The following is a 25,355-nucleotide window of genomic DNA, read 5'->3' as shown; positions in this document are numbered from 1 at the left end:
AGTGAGTTCAATATGTTTCTACTTCTCAAATGGCCTCAACATTATCATACAATGTGTGATCCATTTACCAAATGGAAAGGCAGCGATTGGCAGAACAGGCAGCAAAATGGCAGTACTCTGATCCAAAGGAAATCAAATTTGTCAGATTGACAGCACTCTAGCCCAATGGATTGGGGGGGGGGGGCAATCATATTTCAGGGGGGGCAGGTGCCACCCCAGGCCCCCACCTCTAGACCCGCCCCTGCACAGGCAGCATGTGGTACTGACAGCAGCAGCACTTGATGGACACTGACAGCCTTTTAAAGCTTGCCCTGACTTCTACCCGGTAACAGTAAAGGCAAGTCTGATCCTACCCTTACATCAAAAACTACATTACTACTACTACAGACAACACATACATGTCTACATGCACACATCAAATATTATCAAGTTGCGAATAAGCACCCACTCCCTTACTAACCATTTTGTTCATAAAGGTAGACATTTACTCTCACTAGGTTATTTTCTTTATTTTCTTTATTCAAAGTTCCTACATCAGTTAACAAAGACGAAGGATTGATTTGTATGGATGAATGTTAATTACTGGATGATGTACCACACCTGATTACTGACCTGAGTAATGACCTGATTGGGTTAGACTGATCTAATCCTATATGTGTGAGTAGAATGTGAGAGGTTTTTTTTGGGGGGCTGTTTTGTTTGAGGAGCAGCACCAGGACAGTTTGAGCAGAGTAAAGAGGAGTACCCTCTGTGTTTTTCCTCACTTAACCCTTGTGTTGTCCTCCGGGTCACCGGGACCCGTCCAGTTTACTTGATGTTTTATATTGGCCTGGTGTTGAGCTTCGGGGTCCCGGGTCCCGGTGACCCGAAGGACAACACAAGGGTTAAATTGAAAATTAAAAGTCTGCCAGTTTTCCCGGCAAACCTTCCTGCCAGTGTGATGTTCTATCTGCTTCATGGTTCCTCTGAGCTACAACGCACCTCACCTTGCAACACAACACAAGTATAAGTATAGTATAGGTGTAAGTATAGTTTGTACTATAGTATTAGTAGGTATTAGTATAGGTATAAGCAGGGCTTTAAATTGACACACGCCAACCCGCCAAATGCGGGTAAACATTAACTTTGGCGGGTAACATTTGGAAGTTAAGAGCCAATTTGGCCAGAGATGAATGAAGCGAAGCGTCTGTTTGAATCGGCCAGCTGCAGAAACGATCCGACAAGTCAGGGTGTCCAGATTGGTCTGTTTTCCGCCAAGAAATTTGGGAAGTTTTCTGTGTCTTCGACTTGGAAACGTAATCTTTATTTGGCAACACTGCTTGTTGTACTAATCCTACATTTCCCATGAACACTAAGTAGTGACACGTCAGACAACCGCTACGTGCCTAGAGATTTCATGGTACGCCAAAACGGAGACGGCGAACGGAACTGAACCAAACGAACCAGAGGAGCTGAAGTTAAAGTAAAGTCAGTGAGGGTAACAAACAAACGTGGCTAGTGAAAAATCTGATTGGCTAGTAGCTTTAAAAATTTACTAGCCATGTTATCTGGCGATCAAAAAAGTTAATTTAAAGCCCTGAGTATAAGTATTACCTTTAATAACTTTACACATCATATAGAAATACAGGACATCTGAACTTCAGATTGAAGTACAGTAAACACCCCTCAACCAATTACAACTTGGCATTGTCTGGAATATTTAAGTTGGTGTTTGAATAGCAGACCATTTTAGCCTGAACACGCTGAAGGGGAAACATGAAACATGCCATTGGCCCATTTCTTATTGTGAAAAGGCTTCCTTTCTCCCGTTTCACTAGGCCCTGTTCCCAAAATTAACCTTATAAAACTTAAGAGTTAGTTGTAAAGACTTACCATAGTTGTTAGGAAAACATGGGAATTTGTTGGAGGGACACATTATGTTTGCAGCCTCAACTATTATCATTATATTGGCAGCACAATATATAACTCAAAATAATTCATGCCAGTAGTTCACTCGTTATTTTAAGTTGATACAACTAAGCACTTTTTATGTGTGTAGAAGCTTAAAATGAAAGAACATCATCTTAATAAATCAAGATTGTACCTGCATGCTAGTACTCACACACTCCCAGCCGCTACTCTGACTTGATAAAGGACAAGAAAGTCTTTAAATGAATCAAGAATGTGAACTTTATTTCTGCTTCACATTGCTTCACATTTCTTCTCAGAGAAGGCTGCCATATGCACAGCTTGCATGTGGGTGGCATGACACCTATGGGAGTCAGTAGGGGAGTGGGCAGGGCGCAGGGGGCCGAGTCCATGACTAATCAGCACCCTGAGCAGGCGGCCAGATGGGCCTTTTGGATCATCTGGGGCTTAGGAAGACGGTGGCCAACCAATCAGAACAGAGAACAACAAAGAGAAAACTGACACCATTTGGTTGTTCAATTGAAAAAAAGAAACACTAAATATTCATTAAAGTTGGGTTTAGGATACTGTAATTTCATTAAGCAGATGTAAAACAACAACAGTGTTACATTTACAAAAAGTAAAGTAAAAAAGGCATGCACAGTAAACCCTGAAAACCCTCAAGGGGCTTGGCATGTTGGGTTCCCTAAAATAATTCAACAAAAGGTAGCATAATTCTAAAAAATAAAACAATATTTAAAACATAGTCTATGAAAAAAAGGACAGAAGAAAGGAACAATTAAATGGGGGGGCAGAAAATAAAGAAACAAGAAAGAGAGAAAAGGAAAAGTATTCATAAACAAAATTAAAAAATAAATACGTTAGGCTACTGATACAGTACAATATTTTTCAAAGATTGTTTTAAACTGTGTATCTGTCCTTTGCTACTTTAAAGGGTAACTACCATTCTTTTCAACCTGGACCCTGTTTTCCTCTGTTTCTGTGTCTAAGTGACTGATGGGAACAACACAAAGATTAGACGCAAAAACATAGGAAACATTTTCCAGGTTGAAAAAACGGTAGTTACCTTTTAATGTTTTTATTGGGGGAGGGCACATGCAACTGTTTTAAATATTGAATGGGGCATGTCCCCCGCGCACCACCAGAAACCTACGCCCATGCTTGTCAGCCTGTTCTCATATACCATACGTTCAAAAAGCTACGAAAAGTTAAGCACTATAATTCGTAAGAATTCCATCTTCTGTAGCGGCTAAACACATCTACTAACTGTCACTGATACGGCCGAGCTGTGACGGAGGTCTGTAGCCGGCGTCACGAAGCTCTGTAGCGGGTTAAAAACAGCTAGCAACTGCCGCTCTGTAGCATGGAGCTCGTAGCCGGCCACTGTAGCAGGCGTCACATGACCAGCGGTCTCCTAGTTTTGTACGATATCTTACGTTTTGGTGTGCATATTAGTGTACGTTCAAAACGAGAAACCGATTATACCAACTGTTGCTAGGATACAAACAACAAAACAGCCTTTGCCCTCCTGCCCAGAGAGCCTACTCTGCCGGGGGTTGGACACAGGGAGATTGCTAACCAAATTGTCTGTCTCCCGGGCTGTCATCTGTTCACAGTGGTGGAATGTAACGAAGTACAAATACTTCGTTACTGTACTTAAGTACATTTTTCACGTATCTGTACTTTACTTAAGTACAATCAATAGTAAATACTTTTGACTTTTACTTTGTTACATTTTGCGGCAATACTTTCTTAATACTTAATTCTTTCTTTCTTTAATTACTTTCTACTCCACTACATTTCTACAACGTTCCGTTACATTTTCGGATCAGTTTTTCCCATAGACAGTATATAAGAATGGACCAACAGATCCCGTTGCTCTGGGCGGAGACCAGTGAAGGCCATTAGAAGCACTTTTCCGGTGATGGCTGAGCGTTACTGCGCAGCCTCCAACTGAGAGAGACGACGTAAATGTGACGTGAGCAACGTGTCTGAAAGTTGTAAGTCTTCTGGTAGCTGTGCCAAGAGAAATCTCAATCATTCCGAATATTGCAGAGACGGAGAGCGTAGGTATATGTAAGGAGATAACATAGGCACAGACTAATTATTGCTAACTAAAATGCTAGTTAACATTAGTAACAGCTAATGTGAGACGAAACTGCCTGCGCGCTTCTCCTGTACTATATGGTAATTCCTCTACTATGCGACAGTAAGTCACGCCTATTTTTACAAAAACGTCTGATACGGAGCCATAACGTGAGGTACAAGGTAATGGAGCCTTTTATACATTGTCGTGTTTCTTTATAAATAAACAATGGACAAATAGAGTCTTTAAACGCTTCACATGTAAAGTTATTTGCTGTCAAAGTGGCGCCAAAATGAATGGCAGTCAATGGAATGCTAACGGGAGGTGATGGCTTATTAGCATTAAAATGGCGCCATAGGAGGTTCGCGGTCCGAGGAGAAGCTTACCCCCTTGGTTTTTCCCCCTGACAAAACGTCTTCCTGACCGTCACATGTTTGCAGTCCGCAGGGAAGCCTTCAGCAGCGGCCATCAATCTCCCGGTGCCGCTCGCGATATTACGAATCCCACTATGGCCACGCCAAGACCCGCCCTTCAATAGCATTTATTGGCCAGGCGCGTACCACTCCCGGTACTACCGCTGCTCCTGTTACTGCTGCTGCTCCCGATACTCTACTTGGTCATATGTGAAGCATCCGTTCACAAAGGGTTAATATACAACCCGTATATCTATCTTAGAAACACTCCCAGTCCTCCTCAGCTGTGAAGCCAAGCACTTGTTGTCCAAGCCCGTGTGTTCTTGCTAAATAAATGTGTGCAGCATTCACTGTCCCGTGGGAAATAATGCAAAGTCGAGCTTCATGCAGATCACCCTGATACATAACCAGAATTCTAAGTCAGAATGTAAACTGGGCCACAGATGGTAAGCACAATTACATTAACCTAAAACTAATTTAATTAAAATGCCACAGCCCATACAGTTTTTTTTAATTATTAGAATATAGACATTAAGAGAATAAATCGTTATGCAAGTACTTTTACTTTTAATACTTAAAGTACATTTAAAAGCAGGTACTTTTTACTTTTACTTAAGTAGGGTTTTCATTGTTGTACTTTTACTTTTACTAAAGTAAATAGATCTCTGGTTATTTGTACTTTTACTTAAGTACTGAGATTCAGTACTTCCTCCACCACTGTCTGTTCCCTCAGCAAAGAAGTCTCCCTGCAGCGGGAAAGCGGAGGGAATCTCTTGGGCGAGGACCCCTGCTACACCCCCCACCAATTATGTATTTTTTTCCAAGTTTACTCGCACGCAGGCAGACTGGCCTCTCAGCAGCCATCGCTGTAAAAGCGGCAGCAAGCCACACCCACAAGCTCCTCAGTGCCACACGGATCATTAAGCAGCTCTATTAGAACACAAGACGTTTAATAAGACCAAAGAATCATCATCCCCCTGGAAGATGGAGATAGAAGATGTTTCAGTGAGCCTGATTTAATTGTAACGCAATTATCATCATTCACTTATACAGCACTCAAAATAGAAGTGCTTTGCAAAGACAAAACAAGAATAGCAAAGCAAGTGTGTGTGTGTTTCTGCTTATGTGTGTGTGTGTGTGTGTGTGTGTGCGTGTGTCAGAGGTGATTGCATTGCTCTTTATACACTCATTATTATCCACATGGTGGGGGTTGGTGCTGTTGGAGCATTTGAATCTAAAGAGCAGGAATCCAGCCAAAGCGTGCATGTGTGTGTGTGTGTGTGTGTGTGTGTGTGTGTGTGTGTGTGTGTGTGTGTGTGTGTGTGTGTGTGTGTGTGTGTGTGTGTGAAGGAGATTTTCATTGTATACAATTGATTTCTCACTCCTGTCTAATTTTTTATTTTTTTATTTTATGGACTGTAAAGTGGAGCAGTTTAGAGGTTGATACTTAAAAATGTAATAATCACAAGTTTTGAAACTTGTATTTCTCAGTAGTATATCATAAACCAGTCTCGCAGAGCCGTGTCAGTGCTGGAGTAGGGATCTAGCTGCACGAGTTAACATTTTGGAAAAAGGGGAAAAAATGCTCTGGTTTCGTTGTATTCAAACCAATCACAATCGTCCTGGGCGGCGCTAAACCTCAGATGCTACAAAGAGTTCCAGACTCATGTAATTACCATTGTCTTACCACGGTACACTGAAACACCTCTGCTGCCACTGATACCGGAGAGTGTAAGCCCGGCCACGTGTACGTGGTGTGAACTTTACTAGCTTCATTTACAGACTGGCCTCCCATCGCTTTGTCGTTAGAGTTTTTTTTCGATCGGTAAACGACAGTGGTCACAACTGAAGCCACATGTGCAAAACTCTAACTACATTCTGCACTACCAACAGTCACCTGAGCTAAACAGTTCACATCACATGCAAAACTCATTCACAGCCACACAACTCTTCACACACATCTCAGAACAGGCTCAGAGCAGCCAAACACTCAACAATCCTCACTAAAACACACACTGTCACTCAGAACACACTGAGAGGAAAAACAGTCAGACACAAGACAGAACATACCAACTTTTCATCTTTACAGTTTGAACAATTTGAGTGACTTCACACTACCCAATAGTTTCTTTAAAGAAAAAATATAGACTTTATAATATACCAATTTTCACATAAGGTAAACAAGAAGGAATGGAAATCAGCAGTTTACTTCAATATAGTATTTTGTCTCTAGTAATTGATGGAATTACTGGGAAAAAAAACTAAAGGTGCATAACAGTAACAACGAATAGTGTGACTAATCCTGCCTCTCTCCAGCATCATGCGGAAAGTTTTCTTCATCACACTGGATGTCTGCATCATCTCTAAATACTAATGAATGTGGTGTTTCCATTAGTTTCACCTCCATTACTTTCTGAAAAACAGTAAGAACGCCGTTTTACTATAGTAAAGATTTTGTGTTTTTCACTTTTTTTTAAGAGCTGTGTACATAACCTCAGACATCTTACCTGGACATATTGGTGTCTTTGCTCTTTTACCTCTTTTACACTGTTTCTCTAGACCGGTACAGTGTATAACTGCTTCATTCTTATTTGGTGTTTCTTTATTTGCAGAAAAAAGGCTTTCTGAGCTTTCCCTATATATACAGTATATGTTCACTAACTAGTCTAAAACAAGACACCTGCTTAGGCTTTCAGCTGAAATTGCAATCAGCAGTGTTTGATAGGCACCAGACTGAAATCCATTCTGTTTTGAATGTGTGGTTAACAGTTTTTACAGCAGTGTGTTAGCATTTGAACAAAGTGCTGTAGATCCACAGTGCATGTTGTAGTTAAAGTCATGGGATAAGTGTGTAGAGTTTTGAAAACTGTGATCAAGCAATGAAAAACGAAATAGAGTTTGGTCCACATGAACTGCTTCTGCACACTGTAGTTAAAGTTTTGCACATATAGCTCTAGTTGTGCCCACTGTCATTTAGCAATCGAAAAAAAACTGTGAATGCCGTGAATGTGATAATGAAGTCAGTCTGTGTGAACTGCTAAAAAACGCTGTGAGCAGTGTCAACGGGCCTTTTTTTCACCTGCTATTTTGGGATTAGCCTGCATGTGGATGTGTGTGTGTTCAATTCTTTATGTCAGAATGGGATGGTGACTCCTCTTTGTCTTCTATCTGCTGCATGATGATGTATTGTCCCAAAAAGCACCAGATGACTAATTTACAGAGTAATGAATTAATAGGAATTTGCATATTTGGTTTTGCAATTACTGCTGTGAAGTAATTACTTTGAGATAGGGAGTTTGAGTTTAGATGTGTGTGTGTGTGTGTGTGTGTGTGTGTGTGTGTGTGTGTGTGTGTGTGTGTGTGTGTGTGTGTGTGTGTGTGTGTGTGTGAAAACATGAAACCCAAGAAAGGCATCCAGGGAGGCGGGGTGCACACAGCAGAGTCAGAATCAGAAAAGGTTTTATTGTCACAATAAATACACTTACATGAGAATTTGCATTGGTGAAAGGTGCATACATAAACAAACAAACAAACAGCAAAGTGTATTGACGAGGGATGGGGTGGGGGGTTAAGAGTCAGTGTTAGTGGGGTTCCGGAGCTCTGTCTGAATGGATGCCAAGCGGTTTGTGGATAAAGGACATGGAAGTTAACTATGCGTCTGTTCTCATTGGGAGTGGTTGTGTTCAGTGTGTCTGTTTGCTGGTCATCGGTGCATTTCTATATTAGTAACACAGATCCAGAGGTGTTCTCTGGAAAGTGGAATTGCAAATTTTTTTTAAAAAATTGCCTCATGCAGGGGCAATTCTATGATCAGAGCTTTAGGGGGTGCCTGGAACCCTTTTAATGTCATTTTTTTTTACAGTTTTTCTCAACTGCTAAAACACTAAAACCCATTGGCTGAACAAGTTCTCAGTTCCCTGAACTCATTTAGCTAATTGTGCAGTCTGTTGCCAATACCTTAAACCATTTCACATGGTAAAACACAATTTGCAGATCTCACTTAGACTTTTCAAACTTGAAATTTGCAGCATATCAAACACGTCATTTTCTGCATTCTGGTGAATTTTTTCTTCATGATGCAAATGTCTTCATTTATGTAAAGGAAATTATTATTTAACATTTGTGTGGGGGGGGGGGGTGTTGCACTGGCCAGTTTTGATTATAGGGGGGTTTTTAACCCCCGCTGTAAATTACGCTTATGCATTTGGATGTTTGACTTGGTAACAAAATGCGACGAGAGAGAGAGTGAGAGAGAGACCATCCCTGGAGAGTTAACCTGCCCGCTGACGTCGTCAGCAGCAGATGGCATCAATGTCTTTCCTGCTGGAAGAAGAAGAGAGACAGTGGAGAGACAGAAGAGAGGAGAGGAGAGACAGAAGAGAGACATTAAAGAGGAGAGGAGAGACAGAAGAGAGAGAGGAGAGGAGAGACAGAAGAGAGACATTAAGGAGGAGAGACAGAGGAGAAGAGAGGAGAGGAGAGGAGAGGAAGAAGGGAGGATGAGGAGGAGGGGCCGATGTTTGCTACTGAAAGCCTGTCTGAGAGTGTCTGGATGCTCTCTGGAATGTAACACCAAAACTGGGTGAGAAGCTCATCGATCCACTGACAGGAGATTTACATTAAAATGGACCATCTGTCAGATTATTGCCTGAGGTTGACTTGTCTAATTGAAGAAGAATAATAGGCTACTACTAAAAAGAAGGTGGGCTTGTTATGTTCATATAGCTATGTGACATGTTTTTGTTTTTTCCGAACCTATGCTCTCTCATCGCATGGTTTAGGATTTATCCCAGTTTTGTGCCAGAATCATTGTTGTTTGTCTTTCTTCACACTTTCCGTCCCTTTTTCACAGACTATATGTCTGTTTGTATTTGTCTTTTCCTGTTATGTATTGTTGAATAATTGTAGGGAACCCAACATGCCGATCCCCCTGGGGGCTTTCTGGGTTTCCTTTGCATTTCTTTTTTTTTTATTTAATGTCTCCTTGTTTTTTTAACAAGTGTTACCTTGTTATGTTCTGTTCTGTAGTGGTATGTTATGTACTGTAGGCATGCTCCTAGATATTTAGACATACACCCTAAGAAATATCTGTGTACTTACAGTTGTATGTCTGTATATTTTAACAGAAATTGTCCATTGTACATGATTCACAGTTGTGTTTTTTTTCTTTTACACAGTTCAAATTGTATAATTTGTGCTCCGACAACTTTTTGTCGGCCACAGAGGGTTTGGGAAATTAAAAAGAGTCTACTTTGGCACTTATTTTTCTACCTTTTTTTGTATTTCTCGAAGATTTTGTCGCTTTTTTAAGACCTTTTGTGGCACTTCTTTTATTAAATTTGTGCCTTTTTTTTCTGACCTTTTTGGTGCTTTTTCGTATGTTTTTGAAGTTTTTTCTTCTAACGTTTTCAGAAACTGAGCAGCTTGGTATGAGAGCATTTTATAGGCCTAACAAAATGTTCTGTATTTTAAGTGATCTGCTGTGTCACATAACTTTTTTTTATTATTACGGGACAAAGTCTGGGTAAGAACTCTTTCTGTTATTTAACTGATTTATTTCTTAAAGTGTAGACCCGTCATTCTGACTCTTACTTCGATAGTAAAAACTATGTAATTATAAGAATAATGGGGATCATTCGCCACGTAGTTGAAGGTACATAGGTTGTTTCTGAAAATGCAGGTGGGAACAAGCTTATCTATTATTTATTTTTTACAATAATTACAATAATAGGTATGTAACAGGTCATATTTCCTGTTGGGGATCAATAAAATTGTATCTGATCTTACGTCTGATCTCTGTCAGGCATACAGCATTTTGTTAAGCCTGTCTTATATTCATTTCACAGACTCAGAGACAGTTTTTTTTCCCTTACAGCCGTCGGCACACTAAATAGACAAAAAACCAAGTCATTTTTACTGCTGCCATTCGGCATCCACTATGCACCTGCTGCACTTTAACCCTCTGAAGTCTAAGGGCATTTATAGATATCTCCTTGAATTCTCCTTTTAAGGGTTTTTGCATATAACCTGATCCCCGTGTGTTTAATATGAAAATGTTCAGAACAAACTCAGCTTTCTGTATGGTGACGCCCAAAATTGTTCCAGAGCAATGTGTGAAGAGATAATTTAGCTCTTAAATATTTCTCAAATCTCTCATTAAATTTTGTAGAGTGTTAATAGAATGTTGTCAATCATCGCTTTGACTCGCCGGGTTGCATCTTTTGTCCTCAGAGGGTGAAATACTTTAATATGTATTTATTTATCGCATTCTCATCCCACTGGATGTCCTCTTGTGTTGTGTTTTTTTTATGTTTTTATGTTGGAATGCATCACTTGAGTGTCACAACTAATTTTGTTGTATTCATATGCAATGACAATAAATGCTTTTTAAAGGATTCTGACTGATTCCCCCCCAAACGTGCTGCAGGAGAACATGCTGACTCTGCCTTTTGATGAGCCGCCCTCCAACCGGACCGGCAGTCCCTTCAGGACCAGCTGGGCCGCCAACCAATTAATCAGATCGGTTAAGCCAGAGCCTGATAGAGCCCCGGAGGACACGTTTGAGTCCAGGAGAGGAATTGGAGAGAGGGATGACAGAGAAGAGGAGGAGAAAGAGGAGGAGGAAGAGGAAAAGGAACAAGGCGGTGGTCAGAGAAGAAGGGGTTCATATAAAAAGAAAGCGAGTCAGGCCCGGCTGGAGCATGTCCGGCTGCGGCGCATCGAGGCCAACGCGCGGGAAAGGAACCGCATGCACAGTCTGAACAACGCGCTGGACCGCCTGAGGAAAGTGGTTCCCTGCCACTCCAGGACGCAGAAGCTGTCCAAAATAGAGACGCTCCGCCTGGCCAGGAACTACATCTGGGCCCTCGGCGAGATCCTAAACACCGGGAAGAGACCGGACCTGCTCACGTTCGTCCAGACTCTGTGCAAGGGTCTCTCCCAGCCCACCACTAGCCTGGTGGCCAGCTGTCTGCAGCTCAACCCCCGCAGCTTCATCTCGGAGCCAGGCGGGGAGTCCTTCCCCCTCTACCCAGCCTACCACCACCACGGGGCGGAGGCAGTGGGCTGCAGCTCGGCGGACAGCAGCAGGCCCCTGGGCTCCTTCTGCGGCCCCTACGATTCTCTGTATGACAGTCCCTCTCCCGACGGGTCCAGCCCTCTGGATGCAGGAACCCTCAACCCAGCCGTCAACTTCGACGGAATTTTCTCCCTGAAACGCGAGGAACCGGGGGACTACCGGAGCTGTCACTACGGCCTCCGCTACTGCTCCGTCAGCCAGGGCTCCTCCGCAGACCTCGGCCCATACGACGTCCGGCTCCGGGGTCAGTTCTACCAGGCGCAAGAGGAATTGAACAAGCCTTTCACTTATTAATGAACTATGTATATAGAGATGTTGATTAAATTGGAAACCCCAAATTATTATATTTTGGGGGGCCACTTGGTAGGGCTGCACAATATATAGTTGTTTTTTTATCATCATCGCGATATCAACCGGCGCAATAAACGCATCGTGAAAGGCTGCGACAGATCCAAAGACACTCAGAGATTTTTTGGGTTAGTCGAAAGAAAATATCAAATATCAATATCAATTCAATTTGTTCAATAAAAGAAAGCTGGAAATGATTTCCTTTCATTTGTTTTCAAATCCAACAAGCAGTTGTTTTATCAGAATACTGAAAGAAGAACTTAGAAAACTTTAACATCTGCTCATGTATCGCAAATAATAGTGTTAACGCGATGTCCAACAACGTTATCGCATATCGCATATTTTCCTCATATCATGCAGCCCTACCGCTTGGCTGCAGCCATCTGATGAATGATAGTTTATTGATAAATTCATCTAAACTGAAGGCTAATTGTCTGGGGAGCAGCGTCTTTTGACGAGGAATGCTGTGGTCTTAGAAGGAAAACGCACACACACACACACACACACACACACACACACATTACCACACACACAGACACACACACACACACACACACACACACACACACACACACACACACACACACACACACGCATATGCCTACATACACAAGCAGGTCGACACATGGCAGCCATATTTAGCATTTTTGTTTGGTTTTGATCTGTTTGGTTGTTTAGTTGACGCTGGTATTTTTACTATAACGGAAAAGAAAGGCACAGGGAACTATGCAATCTGCATTTCTCATCATTATTAATAATGATGTAATTCATTATAGAATAATCAATGGATTTTTTCCTTTTTATTTTATGAAAAGTATTGAGTGAAACATTCACTGAAAAAAAGAAAATAACTAATACTGTATATGGTTTTATATGGGAAGCTGGAATTCTTCCCGACTGTAGGCTATGTAAGTGGAATTGGACAGCTATTAGGCCCACACTGATTTAGATATTGGTGGTAATCATTTTGCCTTACACTCAGGCCTTACCATGTTAATAAGAAGATTCTTTCACAATTAAATAAAGCAAAATAAGTATAACCACTGCAGCTATTTAAAATGAATTTGAATTTATTCAGACTTAATCTACTGTCAAATGAAATGTGCAAACATTGTTTGTTGTTTGTTTGGCCACAGTTGGGCCGATATAAGAATGTGCCATTGAAATGTGATGTGATATGGTTTTCCTCTCATTATTCGGCCCTCAGTGAGTGTAAGGGGGCTGCTGCTGTTTCTCGCTTCTTCTTTTTGTTACTGAAGAGCCTTATTTTGAAAATGCATCACAAACATGACTTATGCAAATGGGTTTGTAGGCTAACTCTTACATTTTGGCCAAGAAGTGGATTTTTTTTTGTGGGGGGGGTGGTTCTATTCTGGTGCACTATACTTTTGCTTTATTCAACTCTTTGTCACAGCTTTGTTACACACGACAAATAAAACACGAGTGAAAACAAGTGATGAAAGTATACGGCGTGTTCCTAAACTGTATTGTATTCTTTGCACATTTTATTCATTTATTTATTTTATTTTGGAAGGAAGAACTACTCGTTATATGCTGTGTTTTGGCTGGAGGTGTAGGCTTTTTGAATTTTTATTTCTTTATTTAAAAGGGACAATGCACATTAATCAACAAGAGCACAGAGTCCAACATGTAAATGTCCCAGATGTAGCCATACAGGCTAATTTTCATCTGCAGTCCCTAGCAGGTTGATGGCTTAAAACAATAGATACGCTACAACAATACAACAACTACACATAAAACAAGAAAGACAGGCATAGACAAGTAAAACGACACAGCCACTATTCCAGATCATGACAACTGGCAGGTTGATGGCATGAGAAAAACATAACACAAGTAGCATACACAGTAGACACAGGTGAAAGTGCATAGACACACATTAGAACGCATCAACAACACATAAGTGCACACAGAGACACTACTGTAGCGATAAAGACAAACACATTGTTCTGGATTATGGCAGCATATTTGATTAGCAATGTTTTATGGATTTGGAGAAGGATTTGAAAGATGTGATGTTCCTTAGTTCTGTGGGTATGGTATTCCATGTATGGGCTGCTATATCTATTTGAATTTTAGGTCAATATGTATCTTTGTTTGACTTGCAGCAGACAGGATGTCTGTGTGAGGCGGTGTCCTGACCAGAACATTAAGTCACAATATATTCTACATTTGAATCATTTGAGTTGTATGTGTGGGAGTGAAAGACCAAAGAGTGCAAACCTGTGGCATTAGTAGTCAGTCAGTGATATACTGATGTAATATCTATATAAACCTATTTATATAGCACTTGTCAAAATAAGTAATACAAAGTGCTTCACAGACATAAAAACTGAAAACGCAATTACAAATTAGAAAAAAATGAAATGCAGCCAAGAAATACAACTGTAGATAAAAGACAATGAATTAAAATCATAATAATAAATACATGAATGAAAGCATAAAACACATCAAGGGATTAGATCATAAAACATCCTCCAAACATCAACATCAAAATCCAAATTCAATTTCCAAATTAAAGGAGCCAATAAAACCAGGACAGCAGCAGCAGTTCCAATGTTAACCTCTTGAGTATTTGTGTGTGCATATTGTTTTATCCACACACAACACACACATACACACACACACACACACACACACACACACACACACACACACACACACACACACACTTTTTAAATCCTATTTTTATGAGTACTTTTACTTCTACTTCAGTTGATATAATTATAAATACTTTTACTTGAGGACCGATTTTTGGGTTTAAATTATTTCTACATTACGAAAGAAGACTCATTTTTAATGTACAGCCCATCCATATTAAAACTACATCTGTGGGGTACAGAAAATACTTTGTCTGCTTGGAATTTGTCATTGGTTTGCATGTGCAAAGACTGCAATAAAAAAAAGGGTATATTACATAAAACATATCACATGTAGTCAGGACACATCGAAACACTTTTACATAAAAAGTCCATACACAATAGAAGCTACGTTAAAAGGGGCACCAGGTACTCGATGGTGAGGACTGAAACCTCACACAATGGCTGATTTGGTGGTGAGGTTCAGCCTCCATAGAAATGAAGTTTCACACTTTTCTCATATGCATCTCACTATGACAGGGTGACAGCTAGCACTTCGTCTTCACCCCTTTAACATCTCACTGATGCCAACATTAGCTGCAAGGCGTCATCTTCTGAATTAGTCAAAAGGAATTAACACATTTGGGGAAATAAAGCCCGCTCTGTGCCGTCCGTGCTTCATCTCTTTGTTTGCATCCATGGAACGTTGGGGAACATTGGGATAAAGGAAACTCACTCCCGTATATTCTCTTAGACGTCTGACTGCATCACTACTGTGGCCCCTGCACACAGAGAGAAAAGTTGATACACTACGCAATATATTTCCAAAAACATGCATGTATAGATGTTAAAAAATTAGGGCTGTCAATCGATAAAAAAATGTAATCTAATTAATTACATACTCTGTGATTTCTGAAATTTCTTTTTAAGAAAGTAAAAAAAGAAAAAAAAAAAAAAGGGTACTAAACAATAGTCGGTGACATTAAAGAACAGCTTGTTTATTGCTAAGGCCATATGGTCAAAATGAAATGATTTAATAATAATGTATAACAATAACAATAACGTATTTCACTAGTAAATTGCTGTTGAACGACAAAAACAATAACCAGATAGGAAAAGGACATTTATAATAACTACAAATGCACCACAAGGCTGTAGTTTAACAGTTTCATTGAATGCACCGTCTCTCTTGTTTCTCCGACGGCAGCTGCAGATTGTTACATCCCGGTGTTGAATCCTCTACAGTAAAACACAGTCAAACTTTACACTGTTTAGTGTTAGCTGTCAGCATTTTAACCGTGTTTAATCCAGCTACTAGCTAGCGGTAGGCTAACGTTAGCTGCTGTTGAGTATTGTGTTAACTAGCGTCACGTGCAGCGGGGTTTGTGTTTCCTGTAACTTCTGTTTCAGAGCATCAGAGAGAAGCGCAGACATATCAGTGGCACCAGATTTTCGTCTCTATGCAAACGTCAATATGGAATGGATTAATCTGCGTTAATTGTTTTAACAACTAAGGTCTAATATTCATAGTTTTTACCATCATTCCTATGTTCAATACAATGCGTGGTTTCAATAATCGTGGTAAATTGTACCTGCCTAAGCATAGCACCGATCGGGACATTGTTGTTGCCATGTAATTATGTTTCCAGATCTCAGCAATTACTTTGGTTGAAACTGCACTGTATTCTCTCCCTCTGTCAACATTTTCAAAATCCTGCCACAAGTCCCGAGTCACGCAGATGGCGTGGGACACACAATTTCCTCCATTAAATTCTCAATAATCTGATTTTGGATGAGTAGGGTGCTGTGGAGCCTGGTGGAGGGATTCTAGTTTTAATTAGAGGGTTTAAGATGCTAAGCCCCCTCAGAAAAGTGGCTCTCAAGAGAGGTGGGTGCAGGTGATGCTCCAAAACCTGCAGTAGCACTGTGGTTAACAGCCAACAAGTAATTTGCATTTTAGACTGGAGTCACTGTGGCATTCATCCTGCTCTTCCCTGGCCCCTGAAGAACTCCCCCTATTTCTGTGTTTGGCACCGTCCCACATGTAGTTTTGGCAGGGTTGTTGGCTGTTAGGATGTCCTGTAAAGGCTTATCAAAAACACTATGAAATGCTGTGTGTTTATGAAATATAAATATCCAAACAGATTATATCCGCCTTATTATTTAAGCCTTTATAAAAAAAAAGTGAAATATCTAAGTAAATTAAAAAAGTAAATTACTCACATTCATCTTTCCATACAATCATTTATTCACTTAACAATCAATTAACTTATTTGCCCTGGACATGGCATAGACTGCCTGGACAGACACAGGCAGTTCTAATGAACCATAATTTCAAAAAGCTACGAAAAGTTAAGCGCTGTAATTCATATGGTTTCCAAATTTTTTTGCTGTGTGCATCACTTGACTGCTGCTGTATAAGAACATAGCTGGCCACTTAAGGAGGTCGGGGTGGTAAGGTGGGCGTTAACATACAGGACTTTCAAGCCGGGGAGTGAAGTTTGCTTCCCGGGGAAAACAAAATACTTTCACCCAGGAAATGCGTGTTCCTTGGGAGTGTTTTAATCCAAACCATGATTTTTTTCCTTAACTTAACAAGTCATTTCGGTGCCTAAACTTAACCATAATCTCCGCCGAAACGACCGGCAGCTTGCGTTGCTCTCCTCTTGCGTTCTCGGGTAACTGAACCACCAACTACCACTGACCTGACGGAGCACCATGCGGAGCACCGTAGCTGGCGTCGCAGAGCTCTGTATCGGCTAAACACATCTAACTGCGACGAGCTATGACGGAGGTCTGTAGCACTATACACTGACCCATTATTCAATAGTGATCTTTGACATTCTATAAAAACTCTTAAATATGTGCAGGTGTTTCCAAAAAGTTATATATAAATCCAGTATGTGCAGTATTGAAAGTTTCTGAGACCACCAGTTGAGGTTTGTACGCGTTCTCCATCCTCAGTATTGGCTTTAAAGGTCCCATATTATAAATAGTGATATTTCCATGTCTTTTGTAATTATAATGCAGGTTGAGGTGCTATATAAATAAAGTGCCGATATGGTGTCATTCCCCGGCTGCAGTGACGATGCAGAGATGCATGAGAGCAGATGCGGAAAGCCCAGGAAATGCTGACCAATCAGAGCAGACTGGACTTTTTCAGTAGGGGGGCTTCAAGAGGCAGACACTAAAACAGAGCGTTTCCGACCGAGGGTTAATACAGATATATTCAGACAGACAGTTTGAGAAAACATTAAAGCATATAAACATGGTCTAATAGAAACACAAAATACAAGTATATCCCTGAAAATGAGCTCACTGTGTCTGCATTTCTTTTCATCCCACTGGGAATCCTGACCCATACTTTGAGAAACTTTTAACTCTTTTCCTCGACAAAGGACAGCAAAATGTCCAATCACACGTCCATCCAAAGGCGTGCACTCCAACAAGTGCACTTGTGCCTCGTGGAATGAGAACAATTGAGCTCATCTATCTGGAAGCTATGAATAATAAATATCAGTTCATACATATAAAATATGCATGAACGGATCCTATCTGGACAAATTACATGAAGTTTGTCTGTCCTTGACTCAGGCTAATCAGGGCCACATTAAGAGCTATTTGGAATGGCATGTCATACAATGAGGCCATTTATATCAGCTAATACTGACATCCACTAACTGCTAATGACCCCATCAAAGTCCCTAAAAATACCATTAGTTTCTTCCGCCCATTTAACATTTAAGAAGAGGTATTTAAGTTTAAATTAAAAAGAAAAAATCTGCTTTTAGAAAATGTCTTTTTTCCTACAATACTTGGAATATAAGAATGAATAAGGTGTGGAGGAAATAACGTATTGGTAACAACAAATGATAAACAGCACAAACCACAAAGGAAGAATTCATGCCTTTTCCACATTGAAACCAGCAAGAAGAGCAAAGACACTGAAGGGTTTTTTTCTCGATGGAAAAGATATTTCCCCCCTTTCCCCAACTGGCTTCAGCAAGAGTTTGATAGACAGATGGTTCATCCAATCACCTGCCAAGTATTTTTTGAAAGTGCATGCTCTTTTCCAAACAGTTTCCAATGACGGCTTCTCAGATGGTTCTGTGTAACAAACCATCTGGTGTGTGAGGTTAAGACGTTCTACCCTCCCAACAAAAAACATTTGCCATGTGTTTGAATGCGTAATGTGGGACCTATGATGTGTTCACCTGATGAAGACCTCTGGCGGCTGTGTGAATTCTTTGTCAGGAACAATGAAAGAGGTAGATCAACAAAAACCCTTTTAGGAGGAAAAGGTCAACAAAGCATGTAACTTTGATACAGTTGTAGTGACGGCCAAATGAAGCCTCGTGAAGCTTTTTGAAGCGTTTTCTTTATTTTCTGAGCCCACTAGATGGCACTCTCTCTGTTCAACAAAGGGTTGAAAGCACACTGAATTGCCATTCGTTGACCCTTTTTCTTTAAACCAAGAGCGCCATCTAGTGGGCTCAAACAAATAAATAAAAAAAGCGGTTCATGAAACTTCATGAGGCTTCATTTGGCCATCACTTTTTTTTTTGGTGCCTGAACTAAACCAAACCTTGACCATAGTGGTGACCAATGGCGTTTTCTGCTTATTTCATGTTTGGCAATCCTCTCAAAAAGATGTTTGAGATCCTGAAAGAGCCTGTGCTTGACCAGGTACCATTCCAATAACACACACAGGTATCAAAAATGCATCTTCTCTGACAAGCTAGCCGTTGATAGCCCAGATTTTTCTGCTGCCATTAGTTAGGCCTTTGCCCAACTTCCCCCACAAAACAGAGTTTTGGATAATATTGGCAAACAATGTCATGTGTGTATGCGTGTGTGTGTGTGTGTGTGTGTGTGTGTGTGTGTGTGTGTGTGTGTGTGTGTGTGTGTGTGTGTGTAAAATGCTCACATAGGAGAGCAAACTGTATTTTGTTAGACTTGAGGGTTCATTGTTGACTTTGGAAAAACAGTAGCTTGACAATACACATGTTAGCATTCATATTAAACATCATATTTCCATATTTTTTATGAGTTTTACATTAAAAAAAGACTTCAAATTTTCTGACACAGTAAACATTATAGGGGCTGTAAAGTGATGTCTGCACAATCACTTAATCGTCAATGTTAAATGCTTTTGATGTGGCTTCCACACTCTGGAAGTACCTGGCCATGGACAAGAAGCTCCGACTCTAAATGGCATGGAATAAAGGAAGAGGAAGGAGGGGCCCTTCCTACACACAGGTCTGCTTTACTACATCTACAAATCTTAGGTCTTTATCTTCACAGATCTTACCCAGAGTCAGACGATAATACCAGCTGGCACATCAGCTATCAGTGAGCACCAGATGAAAACCTCCGAGACCATCTTTAAACAGCAGTGTTGCACTTTGGAAAAGTAAAGTTGGATCTTGTCGTGGCGTGTCTGTTAGAGTATGGTGCAGTTGTAAATATGCACACATTTGTGAAGGGAGAATGTGTATGTGTGTTTGTCTCTTGGTACCACGCATTTCCAGATGGGCACACACACTGTCTCTGCAGCCCACACAAAGACCAAATGGTTTGTTGGCAGCCAACATTCATCTATTATCTGGAGCTTAATGTGAGAGAGCAGACCGAGTGGAACTGCCTGTAAGAGACAAGCCTGAAGAAAACTCTACAGAATGTTGGTAAGATGCTTCCTTTTACCAACCAGCTTTTAATACGCTGCAGCCACATTTGTTAATTAAGAGGCTGAATGATTTTAAAGTACACCCCCTTATTATCAAATGGTATCACTCATTCTTAACCAATCATAGACAGCAGGTCAGTGTTAATGGGACTCTATCTGAATCAAAAATGTTGAGCACAGGAGCCCCTCAGGGCTGTGTCAGCTCACCTGTCCTTTTCACTTTATACACAGATGAGTTTTTATCCAAATAATCATGTCATTAAATTTTCTGATGACACTGCAATTTTATCTCTGCTGAAAAAGAACTGTGACCCATCTGATTATTTTATGGAAATTGAAAGGTTTGTGAATTGGTGCGACGATAACCATCTTGTTCTAAACGTTTCTAAGACTGAAGAGATGGTGTTTGACCCTCGGGGAGTCGTTGACCACAGGCCTGTGGTCATCCATAACCAAACCATCACTCAGGCCCACTCATATAAATATCTTGGTGTTTATATTACGTCGTCTCCGAATTCATGGCGTAGATACAAAAATTATGTTGATATTTTATCAAGCAGTCCTGGAGAGCCTGGTCAGGTACGGTATTACAGCTTGGTTTGGCAACCTCCCTGTGCAGTTGAAAACTAAACTGTTATGATTGATTCATACTGCATGGAAGATCATTGGTGTTAAAGAGCACTTATCCATGCAGAGTATTTATGAACAGGCTTCTTTGCGACAAGCACACAACGTCTCACGTTCTGCACGTAGAATATGAGCTGCTGCCATCCGGTAGGAGGTTTAGAGTTCCTCGCTGCAGACTTAACTGTTTCAAAAACTCATTCATCCCAGTGTCTATTAAGCTTCTAAATAGCAGTGACTGAAAAGTAATAGGCAGAACAGGCCTGAATGACGATGAAGATATGTAATTGTTGTATTTGTGATCTCTCTTTGGACATGGCTGCAGCATGGGTTGAGTGCCCAAGACAAATTTCCCACGTTGTGGGACAATAAAGTTAATCTTGATCTTGATCTTGAATCCGTTCTTACTCCCAACTCATAAAATACTGACGCTTGGATAGTGGCTCTCAGTGTCAAATACCGACACAAAAATCCCCCTTTAGCGTCTGTATGGAACACACCGGGCAGAGCAGCAGCTCGACCGCGGCGCTGTAAGATGATGAAGTATTAAGAGCGACAACGGTAGAGAGTAGCATGAAAGACCGAAAATCCTCACAAGGAGTTTGGTGGATGGGTCAAACAACACAGGACTTTCACCCAGGAGACCGGGGTTCGTGTAAACCTACATCCAGAGCGTCAAAAAGTGACGCTAAGAGTCCCGACCAAGCACTTCTAAATATATCGTTAAAGGAGACTTTTTGCATCAATAATAAACACTAAAGGCACCTGACATAATGGGAGTGAGAATATGTTACCAGTGGAGCTTCACTGTGTATCACACAACAATTTAACACGTCAGCATAATGCTATGTCTTTCTCATTAGTGTTTTCTCTTATATGCTGAGTGCTTAAAGGCAAGACTATGGGATAACGGGCATTAACTGGTGTGAAACAACAGCAAATTTGTATGACCAAAGAATTTCTAATAAGGGAAGAAGTTGCACTCTCTTGTTACTTCCGGCTTCTGAACTAATAATAAATTGAATTTATATAGCGCTTTTCACAAACGAGGCAGGTATGGCTGCAACCTGGAGCGTCCCATGTCATGCCATCCCGTCTCGTGCCGAGGCGTGTCCAACAGTAAGTTCAGCGGGCCAAAATACGAAATCGCGAATTATTTTCCAGATGGAGTCATGGTTAAGTTCGTGACCATGTTTGCAATCAAGGAGGCTCAGTGTATGTTTTAGTCATTCGATTCGATACATTTCTTTATTACCCTCTCTCCCTGCCTTCCTCTGACTCTCTGTCTCTACCCGCAGCAGACAGCTTCGCTTGAAGAGAGTCTAACCAGCTGAGGAAATAGACTTTCAGTTTACGGCTGTAACGTTACTGTTACATTAACGTTACCGTACAGCGCCAAAGTCTGATCCCAGCAAACTTTCTGTTGTGGTCTGTTATAATGTTCACTGCTGCCGCTGCAGCTAGCTAGCAGCTAGCCACCAGCCCTATGACCTGGGTCCCTGGTTCGCTGACTGACTCTGGTCCGTCTGCAGAGCTAGCGTTACCCGCTCTAGCTAAGCTGGGAATCATTTTCTTTTCTTTGCAGAATATGAAAGAAAAAGGCATTTTTTTATTTCTGTTTTCTAGTGATTTAATTTTTTGTTTTATGAAATAGGAAATGAAAATCGAAGCATGTTTAAAATGTTCACATTCCCTTTTGACAAGGAAAAGGAAAAAACGCCTTGTATTTACATTTTTAATTTTGTATTTTAAAACGAAAATCAAATAGCCATTCGTTTTTTTTTGTTTTTTAATATCTGTTAATGAAATGAAAATCGAATGACCAAAACATACACTGACCGGATTTCCTGAGGATGGATAACAAGGATCTGCACACACAAGAATACAAAAATAAACATGTTACACTCTTTCCAATACTCCTTTTTATTTTTATAGTCTATATTGTTTTCACACTTCACTGGGACATTGCTGCAAATACAATTGCTTATCAGCAAGGCGAGAGGGCATGAGACGGGAGGCTCCAGGTTGCAGCCATAGAATGAATTTTTTTGTTTGCCTATAATCTGCATTTATTTTATAGACAGACATATATTTTTAAGTATTTTATTAATTTGTATGATTGCCGTTACTGCTTTTACTTTGAAAAGTAGAAGCTCGGGGAAGCTTTTACTTTGAAAAGTAAGCGAGATATTTTTTTAAGTATTCTTATTTTATTCCAGACGCGAGCTTTTATTTTGAAAAGTAGAAGCTCGGGGACGGCACCAGGCGGGACGGCATGAGACGAGACGGCATGAGACGGGATGGCATGACACGGGACGCTCCAGGCTGCAGCCATACAGTCTTGTCACAAACTCAAAGTCGCTGGTTGCAGTTCCACCAGAGTTCCATATAGGGGGCGCTCACAGGCGAGTGCTGAATGAATGGGACTCTATGGAGCTATACCCCTCAAAATCCACTTTTCTCAGGATATAATTTTTTGCCTAGTAATTTGAATGTTGCATTCGAAAGGGGAGGCTAAGAAAATACACACTGCTGGGTGTTGGCTTTTTTGTTCTAAAAAGCCTTTTAAAATGTCATTGACGTCATTAAAAAAACAGCCAAACAAACTGGACTGAAAAGAGTCTTTTTTAATAATGCCAGGATCTTTTACCACAGTCACTATGTCAGACATAGTGCCATAAATTATTGCTGTGTCTTGGACAGAAGAGTGACAACACTACAAGTATGGCACAGATCAGCATGTATCACCAGCTGAAGATGGCATAATAAAGTGTGTGTGTGTGCGTGTGTGTGTGTGTGTGTGTGTGTGTGTGTGTGTGTGTGTGTGTGTGTGTGTGTGTGTGTGTGTGTGATATACTAGCGTAACTCCTATGGCGCCATTTTGATGCTACCAAGCCATCACCTCCCGTTAGCATTAGAGATGTTCCGATACCGATATCGGTATCGGCTCCGATATTGCCTAAAACGCTGGTATCGGGAAGTACTGGAGTTTATGCACTGATCCGATACCATGTAATAAAGCATTAAAGAAAATCTACGTTAAAGTAGTTTATTTATGTTCTTTTTCCGTTATAATTGACTGTCAAACTGCAGAATAAAAGAAAGTTCTGTGGCATTCATGTTTCACAAAGAGTTTAACCTGAGCCAGACTGACAACAAAGATAGAAATAATATCACATCCATACAGGGATAGTAGTATACAGCTGTTAAAACATAATAAAATATATGACACACTGGTATTGGATCGGTACTCGGTATCGGCCGATACGCAAGTTCAGGTATCGGAATCGGTATCGGAAAGCAAAAACTGGTATCGGACCATCTCTAGTTAGCATCCCATTGACTGCCATTCATTTTGGCGCCACTTTGACAGCAAATAACTTTACATCTGAAGCGTTTAAAGACTCTATTTGTCCGTTGTTTATTTCTAAAGAAACACGACAATGTATAAAACGCTCCATTACCTTGTACCTCACGTTATGGCTCCGTAGCAGACGTTTTTATAAAAATAGGCTAACGATTGTGTCATAACCACGCGACGTACTGTCGCACAGTAGAGAAATGACCGTATAGTACAGGAGAAGCTCTCAGGCAGTTTCGTCTCACATTAGCTGTTTAAGTGTAATTACTAATGTTAACTAGCATTTTAGTTAGCAGTAATTAGCCTGTGCCTATGTTATCTCCTTACATATACCTACGCTCTCCATCTCTCCAAGATTGGGAACGATTGAGATTTCTCTTGGCACAGCTACCAGAAGACTTACAACTTTCAGACAGGTTGCTCACGTCACATTTACGTTGTCTCTCTCAGTTGGAGGCTGCTCAGTAACGCTCAGCCATCACCACAGAAGTGCTTCTAATGGCCTTCACTGGTCTCCGTCCAGAGGAACGGGATCTGTTGGTCCATTATATATATGTCAATGGACTGCACCCACCTGTCTCAAAGCAAAACGTTCTTAGAACTGCACATTATGAACATTTGCCCCCCAGTTCTCATGGAGGGGGAACTAAGCTACAAGGAACACAACTGCTTTTTGTACCAGGCTGTAAACGTGTTTAATTCTGCTGTAAAGTACATGGGGATTGACTCACTCCTGGAGCCATCTTCAAGTGGCCACTCGATGAACTTCACTTTTTGGCTCTTAAAGCGAGAAGCCCCTGACTGCAGACCCGCAGACCTCAATGTGGGCGGAGTTAAACGTTTAACCCTGCCCACTGCCCAACTCATTTAATACGGTGTCCGAAGAGACAAGAAACCTTAATGAATGTGGCGAAATGCAGCGATTTAAACACAATGAACTTAATCTTTGGTTTTACTAATTATGAAATACAATATTGATGCATTTCACAAAATAACAGATTAACTACCTAATTACCTAGTAACTAATTAAATTACCTTAATTATGCATTAAATGATAAAAAAGTAATATATTTGAATGTGTATTTATCATAATCAAATGTAACCTGAGATACTTTCTTAATGTTATCAAAATTAAAGGGATCACTAGACTGTTTTTTTATTTTTATTTATCAACAAATTATTGAACAACAAACAAACATTAACATAAAACAAGTAGGCAAACAGTAAAAATGTTAATGAAATACAAAAATTATA

The 25,355-nt window shown here is 40.6% G+C and overlaps 1 protein-coding gene across 1 annotated transcript; it reads left to right on the top strand.

Annotated features, from left to right (window-relative positions):
* Positions 1–10,840: 10,840 nt before the first annotated feature.
* neurod6a (neuronal differentiation 6a) lies at positions 10,841–11,779 on the top strand. Its single transcript, XM_078281250.1, has one exon. It carries the CDS (start codon positions 10,841–10,843, stop codon positions 11,777–11,779), a length of 939 nt encoding a protein of 312 aa, XP_078137376.1.
* Positions 11,780–25,355: the final 13,576 nt, after the last annotated feature.

This window comes from Sander vitreus, chromosome 22 (genome assembly GCF_031162955.1).
Source record: "Sander vitreus isolate 19-12246 chromosome 22, sanVit1, whole genome shotgun sequence".
Classification (NCBI taxonomy): domain Eukaryota; kingdom Metazoa; phylum Chordata; class Actinopteri; order Perciformes; family Percidae; genus Sander; species Sander vitreus.
The sequence above is the reverse complement of the archived record's forward strand: the minus strand, read 5'-3'. Positions and strand labels throughout refer to the sequence as shown.

Excerpts from the sequence above, each read along its gene's own strand:
- neurod6a (XM_078281250.1), top strand. The coding sequence starts at position 10,841 with ATGCTGACTCTGCCTTTTGATGAGCCGCCCTCCAACCGGACCGGCAGT.